Source organism: Berghia stephanieae, chromosome 5, assembly GCF_034508935.2.
Source record: "Berghia stephanieae isolate SIO BIC M18660-M18661 chromosome 5, UCSD_Bste_1.3, whole genome shotgun sequence".
Lineage (NCBI taxonomy): Eukaryota > Metazoa > Mollusca > Gastropoda > Nudibranchia > Aeolidiidae > Berghia > Berghia stephanieae.
In genome coordinates this window covers 61,705,482-61,731,687 of record NC_088364.1, presented here as the reverse complement: position 1 = coordinate 61,731,687, position 26,206 = coordinate 61,705,482, and the positions used below count along the sequence as shown (strand labels likewise).

At 37.9% G+C, this 26,206-nt stretch overlaps 2 protein-coding genes and 7 non-coding genes across 9 annotated transcripts in view; 8 read left to right on the top strand and 1 right to left on the bottom strand.

The window, feature by feature from the left end:
- Positions 1-1,041, bottom strand: part of LOC144973366 (galactose-specific lectin nattectin-like) — a 3,165-nt gene extending 2,124 nt beyond the window's left edge. Inside the window, exon 1 of the mRNA XM_078915706.1 lies at positions 849-1,041. Within this exon, the coding sequence (XP_078771832.1) occupies positions 849-996 (148 nt within the window). The 5' untranslated portion in view covers positions 997-1,041. The remainder of the gene's footprint in view (positions 1-848) is intronic.
- Positions 1,042-5,083: 4,042 nt separating this feature from the next.
- On the top strand, positions 5,084-5,155 carry Trnad-guc (transfer RNA aspartic acid (anticodon GUC)). The gene has a single exon. It is a non-coding gene; the product is annotated as a tRNA-Asp (tRNA).
- Positions 5,156-7,193: 2,038 nt separating this feature from the next.
- Trnad-guc (transfer RNA aspartic acid (anticodon GUC)) lies at positions 7,194-7,265 on the top strand. The gene has a single exon. It is a non-coding gene; the product is annotated as a tRNA-Asp (tRNA).
- A 692-nt stretch (positions 7,266-7,957) lies between these two features.
- On the top strand, positions 7,958-8,029 carry Trnad-guc (transfer RNA aspartic acid (anticodon GUC)). The gene has a single exon. It is a non-coding gene; the product is annotated as a tRNA-Asp (tRNA).
- Positions 8,030-8,987: 958 nt separating this feature from the next.
- Positions 8,988-9,059, top strand: Trnad-guc (transfer RNA aspartic acid (anticodon GUC)). Its single transcript has one exon. It is a non-coding gene; the product is annotated as a tRNA-Asp (tRNA).
- A 1,144-nt stretch (positions 9,060-10,203) lies between these two features.
- Trnad-guc (transfer RNA aspartic acid (anticodon GUC)) lies at positions 10,204-10,275 on the top strand. Its single transcript has one exon. It is a non-coding gene; the product is annotated as a tRNA-Asp (tRNA).
- A 487-nt stretch (positions 10,276-10,762) lies between these two features.
- Trnad-guc (transfer RNA aspartic acid (anticodon GUC)) lies at positions 10,763-10,834 on the top strand. The gene has a single exon. It is a non-coding gene; the product is annotated as a tRNA-Asp (tRNA).
- Positions 10,835-11,538: 704 nt separating this feature from the next.
- Positions 11,539-11,610, top strand: Trnad-guc (transfer RNA aspartic acid (anticodon GUC)). Its single transcript has one exon. It is a non-coding gene; the product is annotated as a tRNA-Asp (tRNA).
- Positions 11,611-15,649: 4,039 nt separating this feature from the next.
- LOC144973365 (uncharacterized) lies at positions 15,650-19,831 on the top strand. Its single transcript, XM_078915705.1, has 2 exons — positions 15,650-16,466; positions 18,476-19,831. Exons 1-2 carry the CDS (start codon positions 16,209-16,211, stop codon positions 19,763-19,765), a joined length of 1,548 nt encoding a protein of 515 aa, XP_078771831.1. The 5' UTR covers positions 15,650-16,208; the 3' UTR covers positions 19,766-19,831.
- The last annotated feature ends 6,375 nt before the right edge of the window (positions 19,832-26,206 follow it).

Below are 26,206 nucleotides of genomic sequence, written 5' to 3'. Positions count from 1 at the left end.
GAATCATGCTTGGCAGAATGAAAGTTACACTGGACAAAGCACTACGAGAAGAGTAGGCAGGCTCCAGAAAAGAACAGTCATGCACAGACCAAAGTGCAACGCTAAGAAGCATTGTTGAGCAGTCGATTGAATGGCAATCGTCCCTATATGGATGCTTTATAGACCTTGGGAAAGCGTTTGACAGCGTATATAGAGAAAGCATCTGGAGCATTTTTTTCATTTTTCAACTACGAAGTACCAGATAGGTTTGTAAACATCATCAAACGACTTTATTATTGGTTCTCCTTCCAAGTCATCCATAATGATTGACTTTCAAAGGATTTTTATATTACCTCAGGAATTAGGCAAGGCTGTTTACTGGGGACAAAGAAAGCATATGGCAATGCCAACAACGGTATTCAATGGACATTTTCACAAAGACTTGAATACCTTGAATTTGCAGATGACCTAGTCCTCCTTTCACATTGTCTACAGGACATGAAGAACAAAGTCACGACCGTGGAAGAAACAGCTCAGTGAGTTTGTCTCAAGAAAAGTGAAGAGAAGTCAAAACTACTGCGCACAACTGCCAAACAAGAATCCCAAATCACTATCTCTGGTACAGCAATAGAAGATGTCGGAGAATGTACATATATATTGGCAGCAAAATCAGTCAGTCAGGTGGAACTGATTAGACATCATTGCTAGAATCAAGAAAGCGCGCCAGGCCTTTGCAATATTGAGACCAATATGAAAACGATAATACATATTTAAACTAAAAAACGATCATTCTGACAAAGACCCTCACGATAATGATAATATAGCCGATGGACAATGTCCACCAGTGGTCACATTAAATTATGACTTACCCAGTCCAATAATGGTGAATAGGAGAGCTAACCTCATCTTGAATCTCGAACCACCACCAAAAGCCCCAGCTTGGTTGAAATGACGATCTGAAAATGGGGTGAACGAATTACAGCAACGATCTTTATCGAAGCTCTGCTGCTGTGTCATACACACTTTTTTTTCTGATCGTGATTCTACTACATACGTGTCTGCTCTCTAATTAATTTGTCATTTCTTCTGGGTTCTTGACACCTGACAATATTGTTATGCGTTTGCAGTTTGTAAATTATGCTCTAACTCAAACGCCCCCCCTCCCCCCCCCCCCCCCCCGGGCCCAATAGTTTGAACGCCACTCTTGCGAACATCTAATATTTGATTTCTCTTTTCAATTAAACAGTAGATTTTTTGACCAATTGGATTCAGTAGTCTGATGTCACACAGCCCGGCAACGGCGGCCATCTTGGTTCTAAACAAAGAAAATCATTACTTTTTATTCTTCAAGCTGGCTAGAACTTTTCATATGTCTTGTGACCAGAATGTGTAAAAGTCAAAACATGATCAAATTTATGTTTTTTTTCCCCTCTGGATACGCTTTTATGCTTGCCGGAGAAATATTTCATAGGGGCGTCCGCCATTGTTCCGATAGTTTATAGCCAGTGTTGCTAAGTTACTATGCGTAGGAAGGAAGTGACGTTACGACAATTGAATCCTATTACAAAGCAAGATTTGTGACACGCCTCAAGCCCGTTCGGACAAATATAGATAGAATGAAATTGACGTCGCTCGGATCTTTATTATTGTTATTTGCCATCCGCGTTTATGAGTAATTCTCACTAAACTGTATTAACCAGACTGTGTTGGTCCGTTATATTTCCGTATGGCAATATTGTGAGCTTTTTAGCCAAGCGCATACTATCTATAGCTGGTTGTTTAACAAACAATGGAATGAAAGAAGTTGACATTGCTCTCCTCTTTGTTATTGTTTTTCGATATCTAGTCCAGTGACTAGTTCTCACTAGATGCGCTCAATCAAACTATAGATAGAATGCGCTTGGCCAAGGAGTTCACAACATTGCCATCCGGAAGTATAACGGACCAACACACAAACTCTGTGTAACCATGAACTTTTATAATCTGGTTAATACAGTTTAGTGAGAACAACTCACAAACGCGGATGGCAAAAACAATAACAAAGGCCTGAGTGACGTCATCTGCATACTATCTATAGATAGAATGCGCTTGGCCAAGGAGTTCACAACATTGCCATCCGGAAGTATAACGGACCAACACACAAACTCTGTGTAACCATGAACTTTTATAATCTGGTTAATACAGTTTAGTTAGAACAACTCACAAGCGTGGATGGCAAAAACAATAACAAAGGCCTGTGTGACGTCATCTGCATACTATCTATAGAGATATTATGGTCTTGGCTGAGAAGCTCACAACATTGCCACCCGGAAGTATAACGGACCTTCACACTAAACTATTTGTGACCTTAAACGTTTATAGTCTGGTTAATAGATAGTATGAAGATGACGTCACTCAGGCCTTTGTTATTGTTTTTGCCATCCGCGTTTGTGAGTTGTTCTCACTAAACTGTATTAACCAGACTATAAAAGTTCATGATTACACAGAGTGTGTGTGTTGGTCCGTTATACTTCCGGATGGCAATGTTGTGAACTCCTTGGCCAAGCGCATTCTATCTATAAAATTGAGTGAGAACTTCTCATAAAAATGGCTGGCTAAAAACAAAAACAAAGACCTGAGTGATGTCAACTTCATATTATCTATAATATGATTAATAGATAGAATGAAGGTGACATCACTCGGGTCTTTGTTATTGCTTTTTTGCCACCCGCGTTTATGAGTAATTCTCACTAAACTGTTTTCGCCTGACTATAGATAGTATGCGCTTGGCTAAGAAGCTCATAACATTGCCATCCGGAAGTATAACGGATCAACACACAAAACTGTGTGTATCCTTGAACGTTTATTGTCAGGTTAATACAGTTCAGTGAGCATTACTCATAAACGCGGATGGCAAAAAAACAATAACAAAGACCTGAATGACGTCATCTTCGAACTATCTATGAACGTTTATGGTTACACATAGTTTTGTGTGTTGTTCCATTTATACTTCCAGTTGGCAATGTTGTGAACTTCTTAGCCAATTTAGTGAAAACTTCTCATAAAAATGACTGGCTAAAAACAATAACAAAGAGCTGAGTGACTTTCATTTCGTTCCTTTTATTCGATCGAATGATCGGACCTGTCCGGCGTCTGTCTGTTGAAACCCGACGAGCACCAGATTGTAGGTTTGAAATGTTTTGACGTCGTCAGTTTAATCCAGAGATAGATAAGTTTCAAATTAATTCGTGACTGACCTAGGAGAGATAACGGTATAATTGGTCGCCCATTTTCTAACCCTTCTTATTAACATCTATTTTTATGTTTGGTGTGTTTGTTTGTTTGGTGTGTTTGTTCGTTTGTTTATTTGATTAATCTAGATAATTCGTGTTTAATCTAATGTTTTAATGGTCTAGATAGTCTTGTTTATTTAATTTTGTCTTTTTTTTTCTTTGTTCTCTTCGGGTTTTTTGATGTTATTTTTTTGTTTTTCGTTTTTTTGTGTGTTTTTTTTTCATTGACAACACACACACACACACAGACACTTACAACTCACAAACACACACACACACACACAAAAACACACACACACACACAACTCAAATACGTGGACAGATGCTGTGCGATTGGTTAATAAACCCACAACATTGCCATCCGAAAATCTAACGGACCACAACACACAAAAACTATGAGTAACCTGAAAGGTTTATAGAACTTATACGCTTGGCTAAGAAGTTCACATTGCCATCCGGAAGTATAACTGGTCAACACACAAAACTGTGTGTCACCTTAAACGTTTATAGATAGTATGCACTTGGCTAAGAAACTCATAACATTGCCATCCGGAAGTATAACTGGTCAACACACAAAACTGTGTGTAACCTTAAACGTTTATAGTCTAGTTAATACAGTTTAGTGAGAATTACTCATAAACGCGGATGGCAAAAAAAAAAAACAATAACAAAGACCAGAGTGACGTCATCTTCGAACTATCTATTAGTCTGGTTAATACCGTTTAGTGAGAATTACCCATAAACGTGGAAAGCAACAACAACAAAAAACAACAACAACGACAAAAACAAAAACAAAAACAAAAACAAACAAAAAAAAACAATAACAAATACCTGAGTGAGGTCAACTTCGTTCTATCTATATTACTTTGGAATCTGTGTCTACTGACCACCAAAAAAAAAAAAACATCTCAATGTCAGTCTGCAAAGTGAGTGCATTCATTTTCCATCGTAAACTTATAGATAATATTCGCTTGGCTTAGAAGCTCACAACATTGCCATCCGGAAGTATAACGGGAAAACACACAAAACTGCGAGTAACCAGGAACGTTTATAGACAGGTTAATACAGTTCAGTGAGCATTACTCATAACGCGGGTGGCAAAAAACAATAACAAAGATCCTGTGTGACGTCATCTTCGAACTATCTATAGCCTGTTACTGACCAAAAATAACGTCAAAAGACAAGTCCTTGACCACAAAAGAAAACAAATTGTGAGTAGTTCAATCAATGGAATCCCTTGTTTCCTTGAGCACTACTAATGACAACTCACTAGACGGTGCAAAATTTAAAAAATGACGTCAAACTATAAGTTTTGCGGGTTTTCGAGTCAGGCTATAGATAGTATGCGCTTGACTAAGAAACTCACAACATTGCCATCCGGAAGTATAACCGGCCAACACATAAAACTATGTGTAACCTTGGTCTGGTCAATACACTCAAGTGAGAATCACTCACAAACGCGGATGGCAAAATACAAAAACAAAGGCTTGAGTGACGTCATCTTCGTTCTATCTATAGATAGAACAAAGATGACGTCACTCAGGATTTGCTTTTTTTTATTTTATTTATTTATTTTTTTTTTTGCCATCCGCGTTTATGGGTAATTCTCACTAAACTGTATTAACCGGATTATTAAAGTTCACTGTCACACATAGTATTGTGTGTTGGACCGTTATACTTTCGGGTGGCAATGCTGTGAGCTTCTTAGCCAAGGGCATACTATCTATAAGTTCACAATGGCTACAATCAACTCCATTCCCAGGACAATGGAATCCGATAAGGTCAGAAGTAAGTCGTCAATAAATGCTTTGTGAGGCTTAGAACACTCGTACTCCTCGGTAGTATAGTGGTAAGTATCCCCGCCTGTCACGCGGGAGACCGGGGTTCGATTCCCCGCCGGGGAGAATTTTTTTTTTTTTTTTTTTTAATTTTTTAAAAAAATTGGTTTATTTTTTGTTTGTTGGTTTGTTTTTTTTTGTTTGGTTGTTTTTGCATTGGATTGTTATTATTATTATTATTATTTTTTTTTTTTTTGGTGGTTTGATGGTTTTTTGTTGTTTTGTTTGGATTTTAAAAATTAAAATTATTATTTTTGTGGAGCGCTTTGACCACGTTTAGTGGGTATTGCACTAGATAAATGCTCGCTATTAAATTTTTTTTTTTGTTTGTTTGTTTTGTCTTGTTTTGTTTTTGTATTTGGTTGTTGTTTTTGGACAACACTCGCCAAAGTCGGTACTGTACTGTTCAATCGACGTATTCTTATACTTATTCCCCTGTCTGAAAACCTAAATTATTATGGACTGTGTGTTGTAATGGAAATACTCTCAAACCAACGTTGAATTATATTCTCCATTATAACAACGTTTAGTAAGGCCCATAATTGTGTCCGATTATCAGAACTGAAAATAAGTGTACGTTGCACTTGATGTATTATTATAATATGCGATATAATTATATGCCTGCTCCACAGTTGTTGTTTTTTTCTGAATTTAGATCAAACCCCAGGCCATCATTATTACTTTATAGATGTACGCGCTTGGCTAAGTCTAGCTCATAACATTGCCATTCGGAAGTATAATGGACCAACACGTAAAACCCATGTACCCATGAACGTTTATAGATAGTTCGAAGATGACGTCACTCAGGCCGTTGTTATTGTTTTTGCCATCCGCGTTTGTGAGTTGTTCTCACAAAACTGTATTAACCAGATTATAAAAGTTCATGGTTACACAGAGTTTGTGTGTTGGTCCGTTATACTTCCGGATGGCAATGTTGTGAACTCCTTGGCCAAGCGCATTCTATCTATAGATAACACATTGAATCATAAGGTGGGATAAATGTTAATTCAGTAGCGGAATGTACATATTGAATGAAATTGACGTCATTTCGGTCTTTGTTATTGTTTGTTTTTGTTGTTTTGTTTTTTTGCCATCCACATTTATGAGAAATTCTCACTAAAATGTATTAACGACCTGACTTTAAACGTTCATGGTTGCACACAGTTTTGTGTGTTGGTCCGTTATAATATGTGACCCTTCGCCTCAAAACGGTATTAAGTCGGGTTGGTAAAGATGTTGAAAATTGAATTTATAGCCAGAAATATCAGACTAGTGTTGAGTTTGTATGTTTTATTGAGGAGAATGGATACCATATTTTAGGGTGCTAATGCCAACAATTTATATTTTTGACCAGTTTTAACATTTAATTCGGCTTTTAAGCATCTGGTTCGTTCCGACATAATACCGTTTTGATACGATGGGTCACATAATATGGCAATGTTGTGAGCTTCTTTGCCAAGCGTATACTATCTAAAGGCAGATTTTTAGGATTACGGGACGTAAAAGAATGAGGATGGATGATCTTTATTGACGACCAGCATGTTATATTTAGACTAGAAAATAATATGGCATCACTCTGACAGCAGAAGATGAATTAATTACACAATGTATATAATATCCAGTCCTCCGTAAGTCTGATTCCACACTTCCAATGAGATTAGAACCAGCTTATCACGATACTTTAACGTCATTGAGGAACCAATTTTCAGGTCTGATAATCCAATTCATTATGAGCTCATTGTTGTAATGGAAATGTCAACAACAACAACAAAACTGACGCCAAATATTGTCCATAACAACAATGTTGTCACGACATATTATAGTTTTGTGTGAGTGGTTCGTTATATCCGGCTGGCGGACGTTGTGAGCTATTTGGCTAAACGAATAGCATCAATAAACCTTCAAGGTTACGGCATACAGTTTTTGGTGTTTGGTCGTTTTATCCGGCTGGCGGACATTGTGAGATATTTGGCTAAACGCATAGCATCAATCAAGTCAACTACTACTGACGAGACCATCCTGACATAATAGATTGGAGACTTTTGGGTCACCGATAGGGAGTAATTCGTCAATAAGGTATTTGTGAGGCGTTAAGCACTCGTGCTCCTCGGTAGTATAGTGGTAAGTATCCCCGCCTGTCACGCGGGAGACCGGGGTTCGATTCCCCGCCGGGGAGAATTTTTTATTTTTTTTCTTTTTTTTTTTTTTTTTTTTTTTTTTTTTTTTTTTTTTTTAAAACAAAAGAAAATTAAATTAATTCTTAGTTATTATTTTTTTAAAGACATTTTATTAGGTGGACGGGGGAGGGAAGTGTATTGTTTTTGCTTTCATTATGTCTTTTTCTTTCCGTTTGTTGTATTGTTGTTGTTTGTTTTGTAATGTTTTTGTTTGTTTTTTTGTATTTTTTTTCTTTTGCATTTTTTGTTTGTTTGTTTGTTTTTGTTTGTTTTGTTTTGTTTTTTTGTTTTTTTTTGTTTTTTGTTTTTTTTTTTCTTTGTGCTTGGGTTTTGTTTCAGCTACTGATAATATAGTTCAATCGACGTGAACTTATTTGTAGATCTCATAACCCAAATTGAAAAAAAAACACGAGCTTTTGCATAACGTAATATCCACTAAACGTGCTCAAAGCGCTTTACAAACACTCTCAACGTCTTCTTCTTCTTCTTCCTCGCTCCCCATCATATTGGCCATAATTCTTGTGTCGCTTGAAAAGGGTGACGTCATCTTCGACCTATCTATAGATCGCTCCCATTGAGCCCGTAGAGACACACATACAAACAATTGCATCAACAGACAGTTATCAACACATTATGTGGTTATCAAGGCGGAGATAAGTCAAATACTTATTGAGGCCAAGAACCACCATGCTCCTCGGTAGTATAGTGGTAAGTATCCCCGCCTGTCACGCGGGAGACCGGGGTTCGATTTCCCGCCGGGGAGAACTTTTTTTTTTCTTTCTTTTTTTCTTTTTTTTAAATTATTTTTCAAACTTTTTCTTTTCACTTTAAACTTTCATTTTTTAACGTTTAAAAAAAAAAAATTTATATCTTTTTTTTTAGTCTTATTTCTTATATTATTTTTTTTTTCCACTTTCATTAAAATTTTTTTTAATTTTTTAGATCTTATAGGGATGATCTATATTAACTTTCCATGTGCTCGAGGTCATTGGTCACATTGCAAAATGTTCTCAAAGTGACCCACTTAGTGAAAAGTTTTCACAGCTTTTTAAATAGCTAACATCACGATTGGTCATTTGATTCAGCTTGACACATTGGTATGTTTATAACATTTGTAAACAAAGCAGCGTGTTTACACTTGTCAAGAAAGATCCAACCGTTGGACAGCAACAAATCATGTGATCGATGACCTGGTTGGACGAAAACATGAATATAGATAGTATGTGCTTGGCTAATAAGCTCATAACATTGCCATCCGGAAGTATAACGGACCAACACACAAAACTATGTGTATCCATGAACGTTTATAGTCAGGTTAAAACAGTTTAAGTGAGCATAACTCTTAAACGCGATGGCAAAAAAACAATAGCAAACACCTGAGTGACGTCATCTTCGAACTATCTATTGATAGAATGCGCTTGGCCAAGGAGTTCACAACATTGCCATCCGGAAGTATAACGGACCAACACACAAACTGTGTAACCATGAACTTTTATAGTCTGGTTAAAACAGTTTAGTGAGAACAACTCACAAACACGGATGGCAAAAAACAATAACAAAGGCCCGAGTGACGTCATCTTCGACCTATCTATAGATCGCTCCCATTGAGCCCGTAGAGACACACATAGAAACAATTGCATCATCAGACAGTTATCAACACATTATGTGGTTATCAAGGCGGAGGTAAGTCAAATACTTATTGAGGCTAAGAATACTCGTACTCCTCGGTAGTATAGTGGTAAGTATCCCCGCCTGTCACGCGGGAGCCCGGGGTTCGATTCCCCGACGGGGAGATTTTTTTTTTTTTTTATTTTAAATTATTTTTCAAACTTTTATTTTTTCAATTTTTAACAAAAAAATTTTATCTTTTTTTTTTTTTCTTTCTTATATTTTTTTTTTCACTTTCACTTTCATTTAAAATATTCTTTTTTTTAAATTTAATTGATGCAGTTTAAAGAGGCCCTGGCTAAAATACTCACAACATTGCTTTCCCGAAGTAACGACATACACAATATGGTAACCTGAACGTTTACAGTAGTGAGATACTCATAATACCGGATGGCTATAATAAAAAAAAAAAAAAAAAAACCTGCGTGACTTTCAACCTCGCTTTATCTATATACAATTATAAACTAAGATTGGAAATCATTTACGTTTCGTCCGCTACCCGATGGCATGTTGTATATTTATCAACGAATACCATCGTAATGAAGTCATCTATTGTATTCCTTGATCAAAAAATGTGCCGATTCCCGTTACTCCTCGTAGTATAGGGTAAGTATCCGCCTGTCACGCGAGACCGGTTCGATTCCCGCCGGGAAATTTATTTTTTTTTTTTTTTTTTAGTATTAGTTCATAATAAACTTCTCGAGTTGTCCGATGACCCTCGAAATAAGGTGCCAATGCAAAATTCTATGTTTCTTCTTTTTATTTAACTATTTTGTTTTTTTTGTTTTTGTGTTTGTTTTTTTGTTGTTTTAATTTTTCGGTGTTTTTTTTGGAATTTTTTTTTTTTTTTTTTTATTCATAGCCAAGCCGAGTATTCATCTTAATGAAGTATTATTATTATAGAAGGTGCGAATGGCTTAGAATCACAACATTGCCATCCGGAAGTATAACGACCAGCACACTAAACTAACATGTGTAACCTTGAACGTTTATTGTCTGGTTAATACATTTAGTGAGAACTACTCAAAACGAGGATGGCAAAAAAAAAAAAACAATATCAAAGACCGTGAGTCACTTCACTCTATTTACCAGACTATACTTTAAGTTACACAGTCTTGTTTTTCGCTATACTCGATGCAATCTGTGAATTCTAGCCAAGCGCATACTAATATGAATGCATCAACGAGTCTATAAAACATTGACGTCATCATTATCAATGATCGAGAAAGTATGCATTACTTATTGAGTAAAAATGTCCGATCTCCGTACTCCTCGGTAGTATAGTGGTAAGTATCCCCGCCTGTCACGCGGGAGACCGGGGTTCGATTCCCCGCCGGGGAGATTTTTTTTTTTTTAGGTTTAAATTATTTTTCAAACTTTTATTTTTTAAATTTTAAAGCAAAATTTCTATCTATTTTATTTTTTCTTCTTTCTTATATGATTGTTTTTTTTTCCACTTTCATTTTTAAAAATAATTATTTTTTAAGTCTAATTGATTGCCAAGTTTAGAAGAGGCCCTTGGCTAAAATACTCACAACATTGCATTCCGAGGTATACGGACCAACACACAAATATGAGTAACCTTGAACGTTATACAGTTTAGTGAGAATTACTCATAAACGCGGATGACAAAAAAACAAAAACAAAAAAAAAAAATTTAAAAAAAAACCCGAGTGACGTCAACCTCGTTTTATCTATATACCAGATTATAAACGTTTAAGGTTGGACATAGAATTACGTGTTTGTCCGCTATACTTCCGGATGGCAATGTTGTGAGTTTCTTAGCCATTTGTATTCTTATAGATAAAAATGTACCGGTTCTCCGTGCTCCTCGGTAGTATAGTGGTATGTATCCCCGCCTGTCACGCGGGAGACCGGGGTTCGATTCCCCGCCGGGGAGATTTGTTTTTTTTTTTTTTTTTTTTATGATGATTAGTTCATGATATAACTTATCGCAGTTGTAGATGATCCTCTCAAATAAGGTGGCCAATGCAATATTTCTATCTTTCTTTCTTTTTTTTTATTTATCTATTTTTGTTTTTTTTTTTTGGTTTTTGTTTTTGTTTGTTTTTTTTGTTGTTGTTTTTTTTTTGTGTGTTTTTTTTGGGTTTTTTTTTTTTTTTTTTTTTTGTTTTTTATTTCTTAGCCAAGCGCGTAGTATTTTTATATAAATTATGTATTGTATTATTATAGATGGTGTGCGAATGGCTTAGAAACTCACAACATTGCCATCCGGAAGTATAACGGACCAGCACACTTAACTATGTGTAACCTTGAACTTTTATAGTCTGGCTAATACAGTTTAGTGAAAATTAATCATAAACGTGGATGGCAAAAAAAAAAAAAACAATATCAAAGACCTGGTGACGTCAACTTCACTCTATTTTTAACCAGACTATAAACGTTCAAGGTTACACATAGTCTTGTGTGTTTGTTCGCTATTCCTCCGGATGGCAATGTTGTGAGAGTCTTATCCAAACGCATACCATCGTTATGAATGTCATCAACGAGTCTATAAATATCATTGACGTCATCCACTGTATCAATGCATCGATAAAGTATTTATTGTATTCTTATAGATAAAAATGTACCGGTTCTCCGTGCTCCTCGGTAGTATAGTGGTAAGTATCCCCGCCTGTCACGCGGGAGACCGGGGTTCGATTCCCCGCCGGGGAGATTTGTTTTTTTTTCCTAATTAATTCATACAAAAACTCACATTTGGAGATTATGCTCAAATATAACATGGCGGAGGCAATATTTCTTCTTTTTTTCCTTTTTTTTATAACAGATAAAGCGTTTTAAAATGGGAACCATTGTTATTCTGTGGCTATTTGGTCTTGTGGTATGACGCTCGCTTTCGGATCGGAAGGTCCCGAGTTCGAACATCGCTCGGCCCATAGCTTGGAAAAGACTCTTTACTCACATTCTCTCACCGTACTCAGGTGTAAAATGAGTACCTGGCCGTTAACAGCGTTGTTATGTCAGAAAAAAAAATGCAAGGGTCATTTCGTCCTACGTGTTACTGTTACGTGTTGCTGTTGATCAGGGACCCTTTGTAAAGTGCTTTGGGCACGTTTACTGGATATTGCGCTTAATAAAAGCTTAACTATTTTTTTATGTTTTTCTTTTTTTTTTAATTATCAAAGGAAAACCAAAAAACATGTGAAGTGTACTTATTTACAGGTCTGATAGCCCAAATTGTTATGGGCCCATTCTTGTGACAGAAACCAACGCAAAATATTGTCCATTACAACAATGTTAAATCAAGCCCATATTATTATAATTGCTTTCGGATGTCAGACCTGTATATAAGTGCACGAGGACAAGTAAGTGCATTGTCATAGGTAAGTAAGCAAGGTGATAACAACAACAACACCCCGGTCTATTCCGGTCTTCGGTCTTCGTCAATTTCCGGCTCGCGTTTATCGCATTCCGTGTTTGTCTCCGTAATCTTTATTTGTTTAACAAAGGCACGCGCTCTGCACGCGACCGATAGGGACCTCCCGCCCGCAACCCCCTCCTCCTCCCCCTTGCCCCTCACCCCTTCCACCTCTCTGACTCCATATCCTCCCCCCCCCCCCCCCCCCCCCCCCCCCCCCCATTGAGCGTCTTGTCCCTCTATCCCCTCCCTCCCTCGCCGCCACCAGCATCAACAACAAGAGCACCAAAACAAACTGTCATCGTCACGACTTGTGTTTTGTGCGTCGTCATCGTGAAAAGGGGCGGGACTTAGGAAAGAAATAGGCGGGGTTACATTACACGTTGAATGATACGGAAGGTATTTGGCATGGTTTGTTTATCTATTTATTTATTTATTTATCTATTTATTTATTTATTCCTTTTCTTATTTCTTTATTATTTATTTATTCATTTATTTTTTTTAAATGAACTTTTATATAGAGCAATATTCACTAAACGTGATCAAGGCGCTTTACAAGGAGTCCTTGTCCAACAGGAACATTTAACATTTGGGACAAGACGTCATGACGCCTATAGACGATATTATAATTATTTCGGACAAAGACAACGCAGTTAACAGCCAGGTACTCATTTCACACCTGAGTACGGTGAGAAAATGTGATTAAAGAGCCTTTTTCAAGTACTCAACTATGCGCTGAGCGAGGCTCGATCCCAGGACCTTCCGATCCGAAAGCGAGTGTCATACCACAAGACCACATAGCCGCATTTATTCATTTATTTATCTATTTATTTATTTATCTTTTTATTTATTCCTTTACTTATTCATTTATTTATTCATTCGTTCATTCATTTATTTATCTATTTATTTATTTATTCATTATTTATTCATTTTTCATTTATTTATTCATATTTATAGTTATTTATGTGTTTATTATCTAATTTATTTATTTATTCGTTTATTTATTTATTTGTCTGTTTGTTTATTTATTGATCTAACTTTATATTTATTTTATTGTGTATATTCATTAATTTACTTTTTTATTTATCTACTTATCTATTTATATATTCGTGTCCCTATCTATAATCTATCTGTTTATATTTGATCATAATTCATTTCTACATATTCAAATAAAAATGATATAAACATTCATATAGCGCATTTTCATTGATTAAATTTGCCCATCGTAATTCACAACGCTTTATCTAATCTACAGCGGAAAACGTGTGGCATAATTTTAATTGTTCACATTCCGAATCGCCTGTTAAGTGCCGGTTTTTGTTCAAATGCTCTTACAACTGTAATTCAGTAACTCTGTTAATTCTGCCTAAAGCCCGCCAGGTCATTCCTTCACGACAGCGTTTAAAACGAAATAATATGTGTAAAGAGTCGTACCAATGTGTACATATATACAGGTCTGACATCCGAACACACTTATTGGGCCTAGTTTAACATTGTTGTAATGGATAATATTTTTCGCCATTTTTTTTAGATTTCCATAACAACAATGATGAGCCCAAAAGGAATTGGGTTATGAGACCTGCAAATATGTACAATATAGAGTGTAAAATAGTCTACATTTTATTCTATTTTACACTCCATATTAAACGGCACACGAAGAAAACTAATGAAGAAGTATTAGAGCAAGATGAAACTAAAAGGTTATTAATTCATACAATAAGAAAAAGACAAATGCAATTTTTAGGGCACCTAAATCGACATTAATGTATTGAACATCTTGCTCTCATATGAAAGATAGAAGGTAAAAAGAGTAAAGGTAGACCAAGAAAAACATATTTGAATAGTTTGAACAGCTGGGTGACAAAGAAAGAGAAGAGTAATATTAGTATTTTGAGGTTATCTGATCAGAGAGATGAATGGCGTACCATGATCACCGATGTCTGGCACAGACTTGGTACTTGAAGAAGAAGAAGATTGCACGACACATCCCACTTTTTAGATATTTTCATGAATTGCACACCTTTTATCAATAGTTATTGTCATGTTTTAATTCGTACTTCCTCACAAAGGGACATTTTACTTCCTGTCCCATCATTGTTTTTGTTTATTCACCTTAGCTACGCCATTCACTCATCATATATATCTCATTCGTCCTTAATATTTCATTCATCGTGTTTTGTTGATAAAGGTCTGATAGCCCAAATTGTTATGGGCCCATTCTTGTGTCCATTACAACAATGTTAAATCAAGCCCATATTATTATAATTGCTTCCGGAAGTCAGACCTGTATATAAGTGCACGAGGACAAGTAAGTCCACAGTAATTTGTCTTTGTCTAGTAAATTGAAGCTTACAATTCAATACTTATCTTTATTTTTTCCTTCGAGCTTCAAACAGCAACATTTTCATGGTTGGAATTGAGCTTTTATACAGCGCAATATCCACTAAACATGCTCAAAGCGCTTTACAAGGGGTCCCTAGGCCAATAGCAACACGTAATATGTAGGACGAAAAATGATGCCTTTTAGGCGATATTACAATTTTTTCGTAAAGAGACAACGCTGTTAACGGCCATGCTATGTACTCATTTTACACATGACTACGGTGAGAGAATGTGAGTAAAGAGCCTTTTTCAGCTATAAAGTGCCCAATCCATTACACACCATTTGTGCGGCTATGTGGTCTTGTGGTATGATACTCGCTTTCAGATCGGAAGGTCCTGGGTTCGAGCCTCGCTCGGCGCATCGTTGAGTCCTTGGAAAAGGCTCTCTGTCGGAAAAAATTGTAATATCGCCTAATATAATAGGCTTCGTCATGTCTCGTTCTACATGTTACGTGTTGCTGTTGGTCTGGGACCATCTGAAAAGGGCTTTGGGCAATTTCAGTGGATATTGCGCTCAATTAAATTGTGTATGATGTATCATTTGCCTCCAAATATGTATTTTTTTTATGAGTGAAAAAATTGAACCCCCCCCCCCCCCCCCCCCAAAAAAAAAAAAAAGTAAATAAATAAAAAAATAAAGAAATAAAATTTAACCACAGAAATAGGCCAGAGGGAAAAAAAACTGAGAAAAAAAAAAGAAAAACAAAAACAGCACGACTTCCGTTATTGCTGTTCACCAAAACCCCGCCCACCATCAGCAGCATCGACACACACACACACGCACAGAATAAACCCCGCCCACTTTGTCTTCGACAATGATGAGATGCGACAACAGGGGGGGCAGACGACACAGCAGACGACGACAACCAATCACAGACGCTCGCGCGACACGACACGACACAACACGACGTGCGACACGAGCCGCCTTATAAAACCAGGCAGGCCACCCGCCACACGGCAAAGATCACCACCGCCATCGCCATCACCACCACCATCATCATTATCATTATCATCATCATCAACATCGCGTTGGATTCACTTCGTTCCATTGCTATTGCTATCTTCAGCCACACACTTTCGCTCGTTTCGACAGTCGCTCGCAGAACAAGACAGGAAAACCAACTCAGATAACACACAGAACTCAAGAACTGTTTTGTTGAAGTTTTCCATGTTGTTTATACATACATCTAAGAGTATCTAAATTTCTTGTGGATATTTTTGTTATTATTTCTAACAACGATTGTAAAATTTATTCATGAGATTTTTATAAACAATTGTAATTTATTAACTTTTCCGGATTTATAAACATTTTTCCACTTGTGACTGTTTTTAAGTATTGAAAATTTTCGAAGTTTTTATTTTTCATTGGACATAATTTTCAGTATTTCGCCAAAAATAAATTGTCGATGGTGACAATTTCAAACTACTACGAAAGTGTAAGCTACATATTATTTTTTTCCTTGGGAAAGACACATTGTGAGTTCTAAGTGAGCTGTTTTTGTTACATACTGTGATGTTGCTAACGATCCCCATGGCTGGCAGTCCGTCTTTTGACGTATTCGACAACCAGAGCAGATACTCCGACTCCGACATGGGAACAGATGACTATAACAGTGGCTTGGACATTGTGTCTGCCGCCGTCAGCACCACCAACACCACTTCACAGCAACAACAACACCATCAGCAACAAGAGAAGAATGGCAGCGGTGATGGAGCGCCGCAGAAGAAAAAACGAATCAGGAAGACAAGAGCTAAAGTAAAAAGTCCCGAGGTGAGTTGATATTCATATACGCTTATTTGTGCAGCTACTATGTAGTGTAGTAGTCCCTTCAGAGCCAACAGGCACAAGGAGCCGGAGTTTATCCCGGTTTCTTTGGCGTGAAACGGACAATAGCAATTTGCTTGCTACCCTTTGGATAGGACGCTAGTCTATCGCAAAGTACTTCCGACAGATCCAACAGACCCAGCTACCCAATCACTTCTGGGTGGTCAGGGGGAGGGAAGGAGGAGGAGGGGGGGGGGGGGTGGTCAGAAAAAAATCTCGACTGCACCCGGGATCGATCTCGGTCCCTTTGCTTGTGAAGCGAGTGCTCTGCCAAATGAATTTTCGGGATCCCGCCCTGTGAGGCTATGTGGTCTTGTTGTGGTATGACACTTATTTCTTTCGGGTCGGAAGTTCCTGAGTTCAAGCTTCGCTCGGCGCATAGTTGAGTCCGTGAGCCTCTATACTCACATCATTCCCTCACCCTACTTACTCTGTGTCGGAAAAATTGTAATATTGCCAAAAAAAAGCATCTCTCTTCATGTTACGTGGATAATTGAAGCATTGTGAAGGACGGGGTGATGTATAAATTGTGTTATATATAATTATAATGTGCAAATTCAGTTTTCTTCCAACTGAAAATATAGATATAAATAAATATATGAATAAATAAATAAATACATAAATAAGTAAATAAATAAAGAAGTAGATAAATAGATAAATAAATAAATAAATAAATACATAAGTTAAAAAATAAATACATAAATAAATAAATAAATAAATAAATAAATAAATAACTATTATATTTTTATCGTGCAATAACTCATACTCGGAAGCTCGTAGTGTTATTGGGCACGATAAAAATAACTCGTTTAATAAATACAAAGAGGTGAAAGAATAGTATAATATTTATTCACCTCCTATGCCAGAACGGGAACAGAAGAAGTTCATTGACTGCGCAATAAATTCTTGGTCAAGCCTCTCGTGCCATGGGACAAGGGAGACAACTGATGTATTTCTTGCCTCAGGGGAATTACCCTTGGTTTATCGTAGCTGTTGTAGTTTACTCACGGCGGAAACTTCGCGAATGTCTGATGCATTATGGATGGGCACTGGGAGAGGGTTACAACGCACGTGATCAATGTGTCTTGTATGGTTTGTGTCTCTCCGTGTGTTTATGTGTGTGTGTGATTGTGTGTATGTGTGCGTGCATGTGTGTTTGTGTGTATGTGTGTGTGTGTGTGTGTGTGTGTGTGTGTGAAGGTCTCTCTCTTTCCCTCCCTCTATCTCTTTGTCTCTCCCCCCCCCCCCCCTCTCTCTCTCTCTCTCTCTGTGATTGTATGGAGATGATTGTGTGTGTGTGTGTGTGTGTGTGTGTGTGTGTGTGTATGTTGTGTGTGTAAATGTGTGTAATTGGAAGATGGGCGGGGCGCTGGTAAATCACACAAGTGCCAGCCAATCGCCTGTTAATTATTTACTACTGGTCGACGGTCATGTTAACTAAAACACGGATACTACACATTGTCCTGTCACGCACTGATAGTAGGAGGGAGGAAGAGAGAGAACAGAGAAAGAAAGAAAGAGAGAGAGAGAGAGAGAGAGAGAGAGAGAGGGGGGGGATAATACAAACTGCGCAATATGTATTGGTAAAGTCGTATTAATTCCCACCCATCTCCCTCTCCGCATCTCTCTTTCTCTCTACATCTCTTCCTCTCTCTCTCTCTCTCTCTCTCTCTCTCTATCTATCTATCTATCTATCTCTCCCTCTCTCTCTCTCTCTCCCTCTCTTTCTTTCTCTATCTCTCTCTCTTGCACATGCACACACACACACTAACACACACACACACACACACACACACACAATAAATAAATGACGTAAAAATTGCAGTTTTCTCTGAAAGATAAAAAAAGCAAAGTGGCAGGTTTTGAAAGTCACAGCTCCCCATATCGTTCTGAGAGGCTCCAGGCCACATTTTTCAAACATAATTTTAAAAATATTTTCCATCCTTTATTCACAGTTGATCCAAAAGCTGAAGACAACACGTCGCCAGAGGGCAAACGACAGAGAGCGAAACAGAATGCACGGGCTCAACGAAGCTCTAGAAGTCCTTAGAACGACTCTGCCCAACTCCTCAGAAGCAAAGATGACCAAAATAGAGACGTTACGCTATGCCTGTAACTACATCAACGCTCTGGCCTCCAGCCTCAAGCTCATCGACCAGACCAAGGATCGAACCGGATTCCCCTGCAGCGGAGAGCTGCCCAACCCAGAAGACTACGCCTTCATGTTCAATTATCAATACTCCAACGCTAACTCCGAAGATAGCATCGAATGTCTTGCCCAAGGACTCAACCAAACTTCCCAAAACCTTTCGTCTTCCTCTTCAATGCTACTTACCTCCCTTGCCAAGGGAAGTCAACACCAGCGAGAGAATTCCTGCTTCAGCCAATTGAACCAGTTATCCCTCCAGCACCACCAAAACCGAAACCATCATCATCAACAACAACAACAACAACCATCTTTCCAGCAACAACATCAACAACTACAACAACAGAGATTCATGTTCGGTAACTCTGTTGGATTTGAAAACGGTGTTGGACACAATAACTCTAACCTCGAAGACAATTTTCTTTTCCAAGACATTAGTAACATCTACACGCCAGCCATGAACAACATGGACACCCCAAACAACTGCTCCAACAGCATCCAGTCCCCTCAAACAATCAATCCTACAACACAAGCCCAGAACTCAGCTCTACCCCAGCTCCAACAACAACAACACCAAAGACCTCCATCTTCATCATCATCACCATCTCCGTCTTTTTCATGTTTCATCAACAACCAAAACATCAAGTCCCGTCAGAACGACCCAGCTTTCGACATCCTCCAAACGTTCAACGGATCCTGCAACAACTTTTTCGACGGTCCCGCGTCTTTCCCGGGTTCCAACACGTCAAGCTCCATGTCACCCCACTCCACATGCTCCTCCCCACCCACCTCACCCCTCCAACAACAACAACAACACGACAGAATAAACAATATGGCCGCCAATATCTTCCCGCAAACCCCAAACTCCCGCCATCCTTCTAGTTCTTCCACGCCTCCTATTACCGATAACCTTTTTCGCCAGAAACATCATCATCATCATCAACAACAACAACAACCCCACCAGCAGCAACAGTTACAACACCAAGTGTCTCCAAATTTGATCATGGACGAGTCATATCCCGTCACCTCCACCAATTCCCAGCATTTTTTCAACCAATTTTTGTCCAATTCCTCAATCAAATCAGCCAAGTTTCTTTAGACTCCAATGTGGACACTGGTGTAAAATAAGATATGTAAAGGCGTGAATGAAACAGTGCCAGAAAAAGGAGATAGAAAAATGCAAGAAAAGAAAAAAACGTTCGAAAATATCTTACTTGAAATTTCCAAAATTCGTAATTTCCAAGGGAAAAAAAGATCCAAAAAATGCTCCAAAGTCCTGAATATAGGTTCTAAGAATCTAGACTTTCCTTTCCAAAATTATTTATTGAGTCACAGAGACACGTGAAGCTCTGTAGCTGGAGTCAAAAATTCGTATTTCTACGAATTTTTCGTGATGATAGGCAGGTCTGTATCTTAACAGTCAGTTTAGCTAGACAGGCAGATTTGTTCTTCTATTTTCTATCTGCCTAGTCTGCCACTGTTTCATGCACAACTTATTTTCAGATTTTAAACTTCATGGAGAAATAAAGAAACCATCGAGTACAAACATTGCATTTAGTTGAGGCTGTGACAAGAGATCGTATCTGTAACATTTGACGTAAGAAGACGTACGTGTCAAGATATTTTGAAAGAAAATTATGGACTTATTTTGATTTTTCATGTTTCTTTCAGCCAAAGTTAAAAAAAAAACTGAGGAACTGACTGAAAAATTCTAGCAGCAAAAGTTTTCTGAAGTGTTGAAAAAGTATGGACAATGAGAACATCAACAAAGCCTGTCCAAAGTTTGTTTGTTTGTTTTTTGTTTTTTTTTTGTTTTATTTTTTGGTGGGTTTTTTGGTTGTTTTTGTTTTTTGTTTTTTGTTTGTTTTTTTTGCTTGTCCTTGTTTTCAAAATATGTTAATATTGATGTTTTCGTGCGCCAATTGTTATATAAGTTTTACACAACCTCAACAGATAGCAAAGATTAATTACCAGTATAAAAAACATTGTCTTTCGCCTCTCATCACTTGTGTACAGAATGCTTCAAACCGATGTGTATTTATTTGCAGGTCTGATAACCCAAATTGTTATGGGCTCATTGTCGTAATGCAAATTATACGCGCTCAAACTAACACAAATTAAGCTCCATCACAACTATGTTAAAACCAGCCCATAATTGCGTTTGGTTATAGGACCTGCTAAGATGTTCCCGTCGGTTCAAACTGTTTATTCCTTTTTTTTTTTATTTTTTAAGTTTACTCCACTTAAAATATTGTTTACTTCCGAAAACTATTCATTTGAAACAATTTGTTTAAGGAATACAATCACACCATTTATCTTAAAACCATTCTTCCCATATACTTAAATATCAACAATCTACTTTTATCTTGGTCACAAAATGTTTATTTCATATTATATTGAAATATTACAATGCCCCCCCCCCCCCCCACCTCAATTTTTCTGAAAGTCACTCACTCCATCTTCTCTTGGCCGAAGGGTGCTTGAGTGAACAGCACGTGATCGCCAATGTTATCAGTCTCTCGCTGCATGGGCTGTAGCGGTATGTAGTCTATCTGAGGCCCTGGATTTTCTAATTCCCTCTGTACAGTTCTTCTCTAGCAGGTTTCCTTAGATCTACCTCGGTGTCTTTTTCTTTGTTGATTCCCGCGTAACGCTGTTCTTGGGCGATGTAGTCTGGTGACATCCTGCAGACATAACCAATTCCCTTCCAGCGTCTGATTCGGATGGAGCCCATCCCAGTTTTCTTGAAGAGATCCTCATTTTCTAATGATATTGGACCAACATATTCTTTGGACTCCTCTCAGACATTTGGCATGGAACGCTTCGAAGTTGAAAAGTCATTAAGTCCTTGTTTAACATCTCACCTTAAAAACTTTTTTTGTTTTGTTTTGCATAAGACGCCAGATTAGATAAATATTATTTCAGTTCATCATTATATATAATTATGAAATATAACATATTCTAACCAAGATGAAATAAGGTGTTTGATCATAATTTGGAAGATGATTAGAATAGCACGAAATGCGCATGCTCATATCACCACAAATCAGCATAGCGTCTAATTGTTAAGTTACTCTACAACGTAATAAAACCATATGCCATCCAATCTGAAAATTAACAACAACAAAATAGATTGTCACACATCAGTATTTTGGCCGTGTTATTGCGTGTCAAAGGTCAACCAGTTATCACCATGTGTTCAAATTCATGTGTTCAATTCCTTACAGTTATTATTTAATTTGTGATATTTTGATTTGTGAATTATTATTATTATTATTATTATTATTATTATTATATTATTATTATTATTATTATTATTATTATTATTATTATTATTATTATTATTATTATTATGTGTGTCTTTTATATAAAACCCTTTTACTAAAAGGAGACTTTTTTAAAAATATATTTTCTGACCAAGCATTAGTATTCATGGTCATAATATATCATGTGTTTCTATTCCAAGAACAGGTTTTTATATAGATAGAATGAAGATGACGTCACTCTGATCTTTGCTATTCGGCGCATGGAGCCGGAGTTTATCCCGGTTTCTATAGCGTGAAACAGACAATAGCAATTGCTTCCTATCCTTTGGACAGGACGCTAGTCTATCGCAAAGTACTTTCCACTAACTCTAACAGACTCAGCTACCCATTCACTGCTGGGTGAACAGGAGGGGGGGGGGGTTCAGAAAAAAAATTCGACTGCACCCAGGATCGATCTCGGTCCCTTTGCGTGTGAAGCGAGTGCTCTACCAACTGAGCTATCGGGACCCATATAGATAGACGTCCATGTCTTTAAATAAACTGATTGTGGGATAAAGTTATTCATTTATTTATTTATTATTATTACTTTTCTTGAAATTGTATGTTTTATAATCCATGTTTGCTAAACCTGTTTTACACACCTATGCATTTAATCTACATATGACAAGCAATGATTTTAATCGTGTCGACACGCACGTGTTAAGAGCAGCACATCGAATGCCTTTGGAATTTACTGCACGGTCGTGCTTTAGACACAGTTTCCATAATATGCAAGATGCAATGATTTTAATCGTGTTGACACACACGTGTTATGAGCAGCACATCGAATGCCTTTGGAATTTACAACACGGTCGTACTATAGATATGTTTCCATAATATGCAAGATGCAACGATTTTAATCGTGTTGACACACACGTGTTATGAGCAGCACATCGAATGCCTTCAGAATATACAACACGGTCGTGCTATAGACACAGTTTCCATAATATGCAAGATGCAACGATTTTAATCGTGTTGACACACACGTGTTATGAGCAGCACATCGAATGCCTTCAGAATATACAACACGTATTTTTTTTTCCTGTTCTTTGAAATCGCAGTCAGAATAATAATTATGCTAATATCAAGTTAAGGGTTACGTTCCCAACCTACAATGATCGACGAACGACGAGGAAGAAAAGGAAGATGTCCTTACGATTCTGAGGGGACAGATCTTCGTTTTCTTCCTCGTCGTTCGTCGATTGTTGTGGGTTGGGAGCGTAACCGTTAACTTACCAATATTGGGATATGAGAGGTTTATTTATAAAACTGTCACTATACCAACGTCCAGTTTTGATGGTCACGTTCCTCATCCTCTTTCTCCTCTTTCATATCATCGTTGTCGTCATCATCATCATCATCATCATCACCACCATCACCACCACCACCATCATCATCCTCCCCATCACCACCACAACTTAATCTATTCCAAACTCCAATAATTCCAAACGTCCAAACCAACCAGCATCATCCATTCCGAATGTTTTATTTTTAAAATCCGTGTTATACAGTCCAACGCTCCACATTCCTGTCCAATAATTGCCTCAATGTTATACAACAAGCTGACATATCTTTTGATACAAAATGTTATACATTTTATATTGTTTATACATCTTTGTATTATGACTTTTTATACTTGCTGTTTTACATCATGAAATACAAACAAATTTCTTACAAAATCGTCTCCCTTCATTTTATATGAAATCAATTATATGTTACCGACGTGCACTTATATGCAGGTCTGATAACCAAATTCATTATGGGCTCAATGCTGGAATGGGAACCTCTAAAAAATATCGCAAAATATTGTCCATTACAACAATGTTAAACTAGGCCCATAATTAGGCTCGGATATCAGACCTGCATATATTTACACGTTGTATGTGGACCAATTTATCGAATCGGTATGATTTCGGGATAAACTGGACCTTACAAATCTAGAATCTAGTCAATCTCGAAACATAATGTCAAGAAAGAGGATTTTTTGTTTCAACTATAACGAAGAAATTTAAAGTAAGTAGTAATTCAGAGCCACCAGGCCCATGGAGGGGGAGTTTATCCCGATTTCTATAGCGTGACACGGACAATAGCAATTTCTTGCTACTCCTTTGATAGAACGCTATTCTATCGCAAAGTACTTCCCGCCAGATCTAACGTACCCAGCTACACTGCTGGTGGACAAGGGGGGGGGGGGGTAGAAAACAAATCTTGACTACACCCGGAATCGATCTTAGTCCCTTTGAGTGCGAAGCAAGTTCTGCCAACTGAGCTATTGGGACCCCGAATGAAAATTAACCCCAAGTTTAATATTTGGGACTATCAAGTAAATTTCTATCACCCAGTTCATCCCGACATCATTCCGTTTGGAAATGTTGGGTCACATATGACTTACTTGACATAATCAACTTTATGGACCATATTGCCTATAGATGGAACGAAATTGACGTCACTCAGTTGTCACTTGTTATTGTTTTTTGCCATCCACGTTTATGAGTAATTCTCACTAAACTGTATTAACCAAACTATAAACGTTCAAGGTTACACATAGTTTTGTGTGTTGGTCCGTTACACTTCCGGATGGCAATGGTGTGAGCTTCTTAGCCAAGCGCGCACACTATCAATACGAACGTTTGCCATCTGCTTCTATCCTTGGCCATCTTCTTGGTGGTCTCCCAGGTGATGCCTGCCATCTTCAGTTCGTCAGACACTGGATAGACCCATGTCTGTTTTGGACGCTAGCCTTTCGTGTCCCTTGGGGGTTCCACGTGAGGCTGTGTGGTCTTGAAGCATGATACTTGCTTTCGGATTGGAATGTCCTTAGTTCGAGTCCCTTGCGGGGCATAGTTGAGTCCTTGGAAAAGGCTCTAATTCAAAATCTCTCACCGTACTCAGGTGTAAAATGAGTACCTAGCAGTTAACAGCATTATCTCTAGGACCCCTTATTAAGCACTTGAGCATGTTTTGTGGATATTGCGCATAGACCGCATAGTTTCTCCCTAGGTCTTCTCAAGGTGTGACGACCGAAGTCATCGGTAACTTATAGCCTGACACTGACTAAAAACTGACGTCAAAACACAAGTCTTTGGTCGCAAAAGAAAACAAGTGGTGAGTTGTATTCAAAAGTTCAACTAAGCAATGGAATTAATTGTTTCCTTGAGCACTACTAACGACAACTCACTAGAACACTGCACAACCGAAATAAATAACGTCAAACTATAAGTCCTTGAGGGTTCTAGTGTCAGGCTATAGATAGTTCGAAGATGACGTCACACAAGTCTTTGTTATTGTTTTTTGCCATCCACGTTCATGAGTAATGTTCACTGAACTGTATTAACCCGACTATAAACGTTCACGGATACACACAGTTTTGTGTGTTGGTCCGTTATACTTCCGGATGGCAATGTTATGAGCTTCTTAGCCAAGTGCATATTATCTATAAGTCCTTGAGGGTTCCAGTGTCAGGCTATAAGTTAACGATGGTTACGGACTGACCCATCTCCATGTCCTCCTCCTAATTTGGGTGCAGATGGCTTCTTGGTTTGACCTTTCCCATAATTCTATGTTAGAAATGTGGTCTTCCCATATGAATCTGATGTTCAAAATCCTGCGGAGGAATTTGTTTATAAAAGTCTGAATTTTGTGAGTAAAAAAAGTAGCTAGAGAAGTTATAGCGCAATTCCACTGTGTTCGAAGCGCTTTACAAGGGATCCCTAGCCAACAGCAACACCTACCATGTAGGACTGGATATTGGGCGATATTACATTTTTTCCTCGACAAAAAAAAAAACGACGCTGTTAACAGCCAAGGTACTCAACTTTACACCTGAGTATGGTGAGATGATGTGAGTAAAGTAGAGCCTTATAAAATGACTCAACTATGCTCCGCTCAGAGCGGGACTCGAACCCAGAACTTTCCGATCCAAAAGCGAGTGTCATACTGCAAGACCACATAACGGTATAGTAAAGGTATAATTTGTGACTCCCTTAGTTTCAGATCCTTACCGAAGAACAGGTTTCACATTGAAGCCAAATAGTCTAAGCTAACTAACTAGAGCATTTATATAGCGCAATAGGGAATGAGATTAGCGGAAGAGTAGCGTCCCTTGATTGACGTCACCTTACAGAGAGAACGTCAACATGGTTTTGCGCATGCGTCTCTCTCGTCCTCGCTTTCGGTGAAGTGTCTCATGCCGCTTTCACCGGAAGCGAAGACGAGAGACGCATGCGCAAAACCAT

Bases quoted from the DNA above. Each gene is read 5' to 3' on its own strand.
- LOC144973365 (XM_078915705.1), top strand. From the start codon at position 16,209: ATGTTGCTAACGATCCCCATGGCTGGCAGTCCGTCTTTTGACGTATTC. The intron at 16,467-18,475 runs GTGAGTTGATAT...CTTTATTCACAG, and splicing joins CTAAAGTAAAAAGTCCCGAG to TTGATCCAAAAGCTGAAGAC.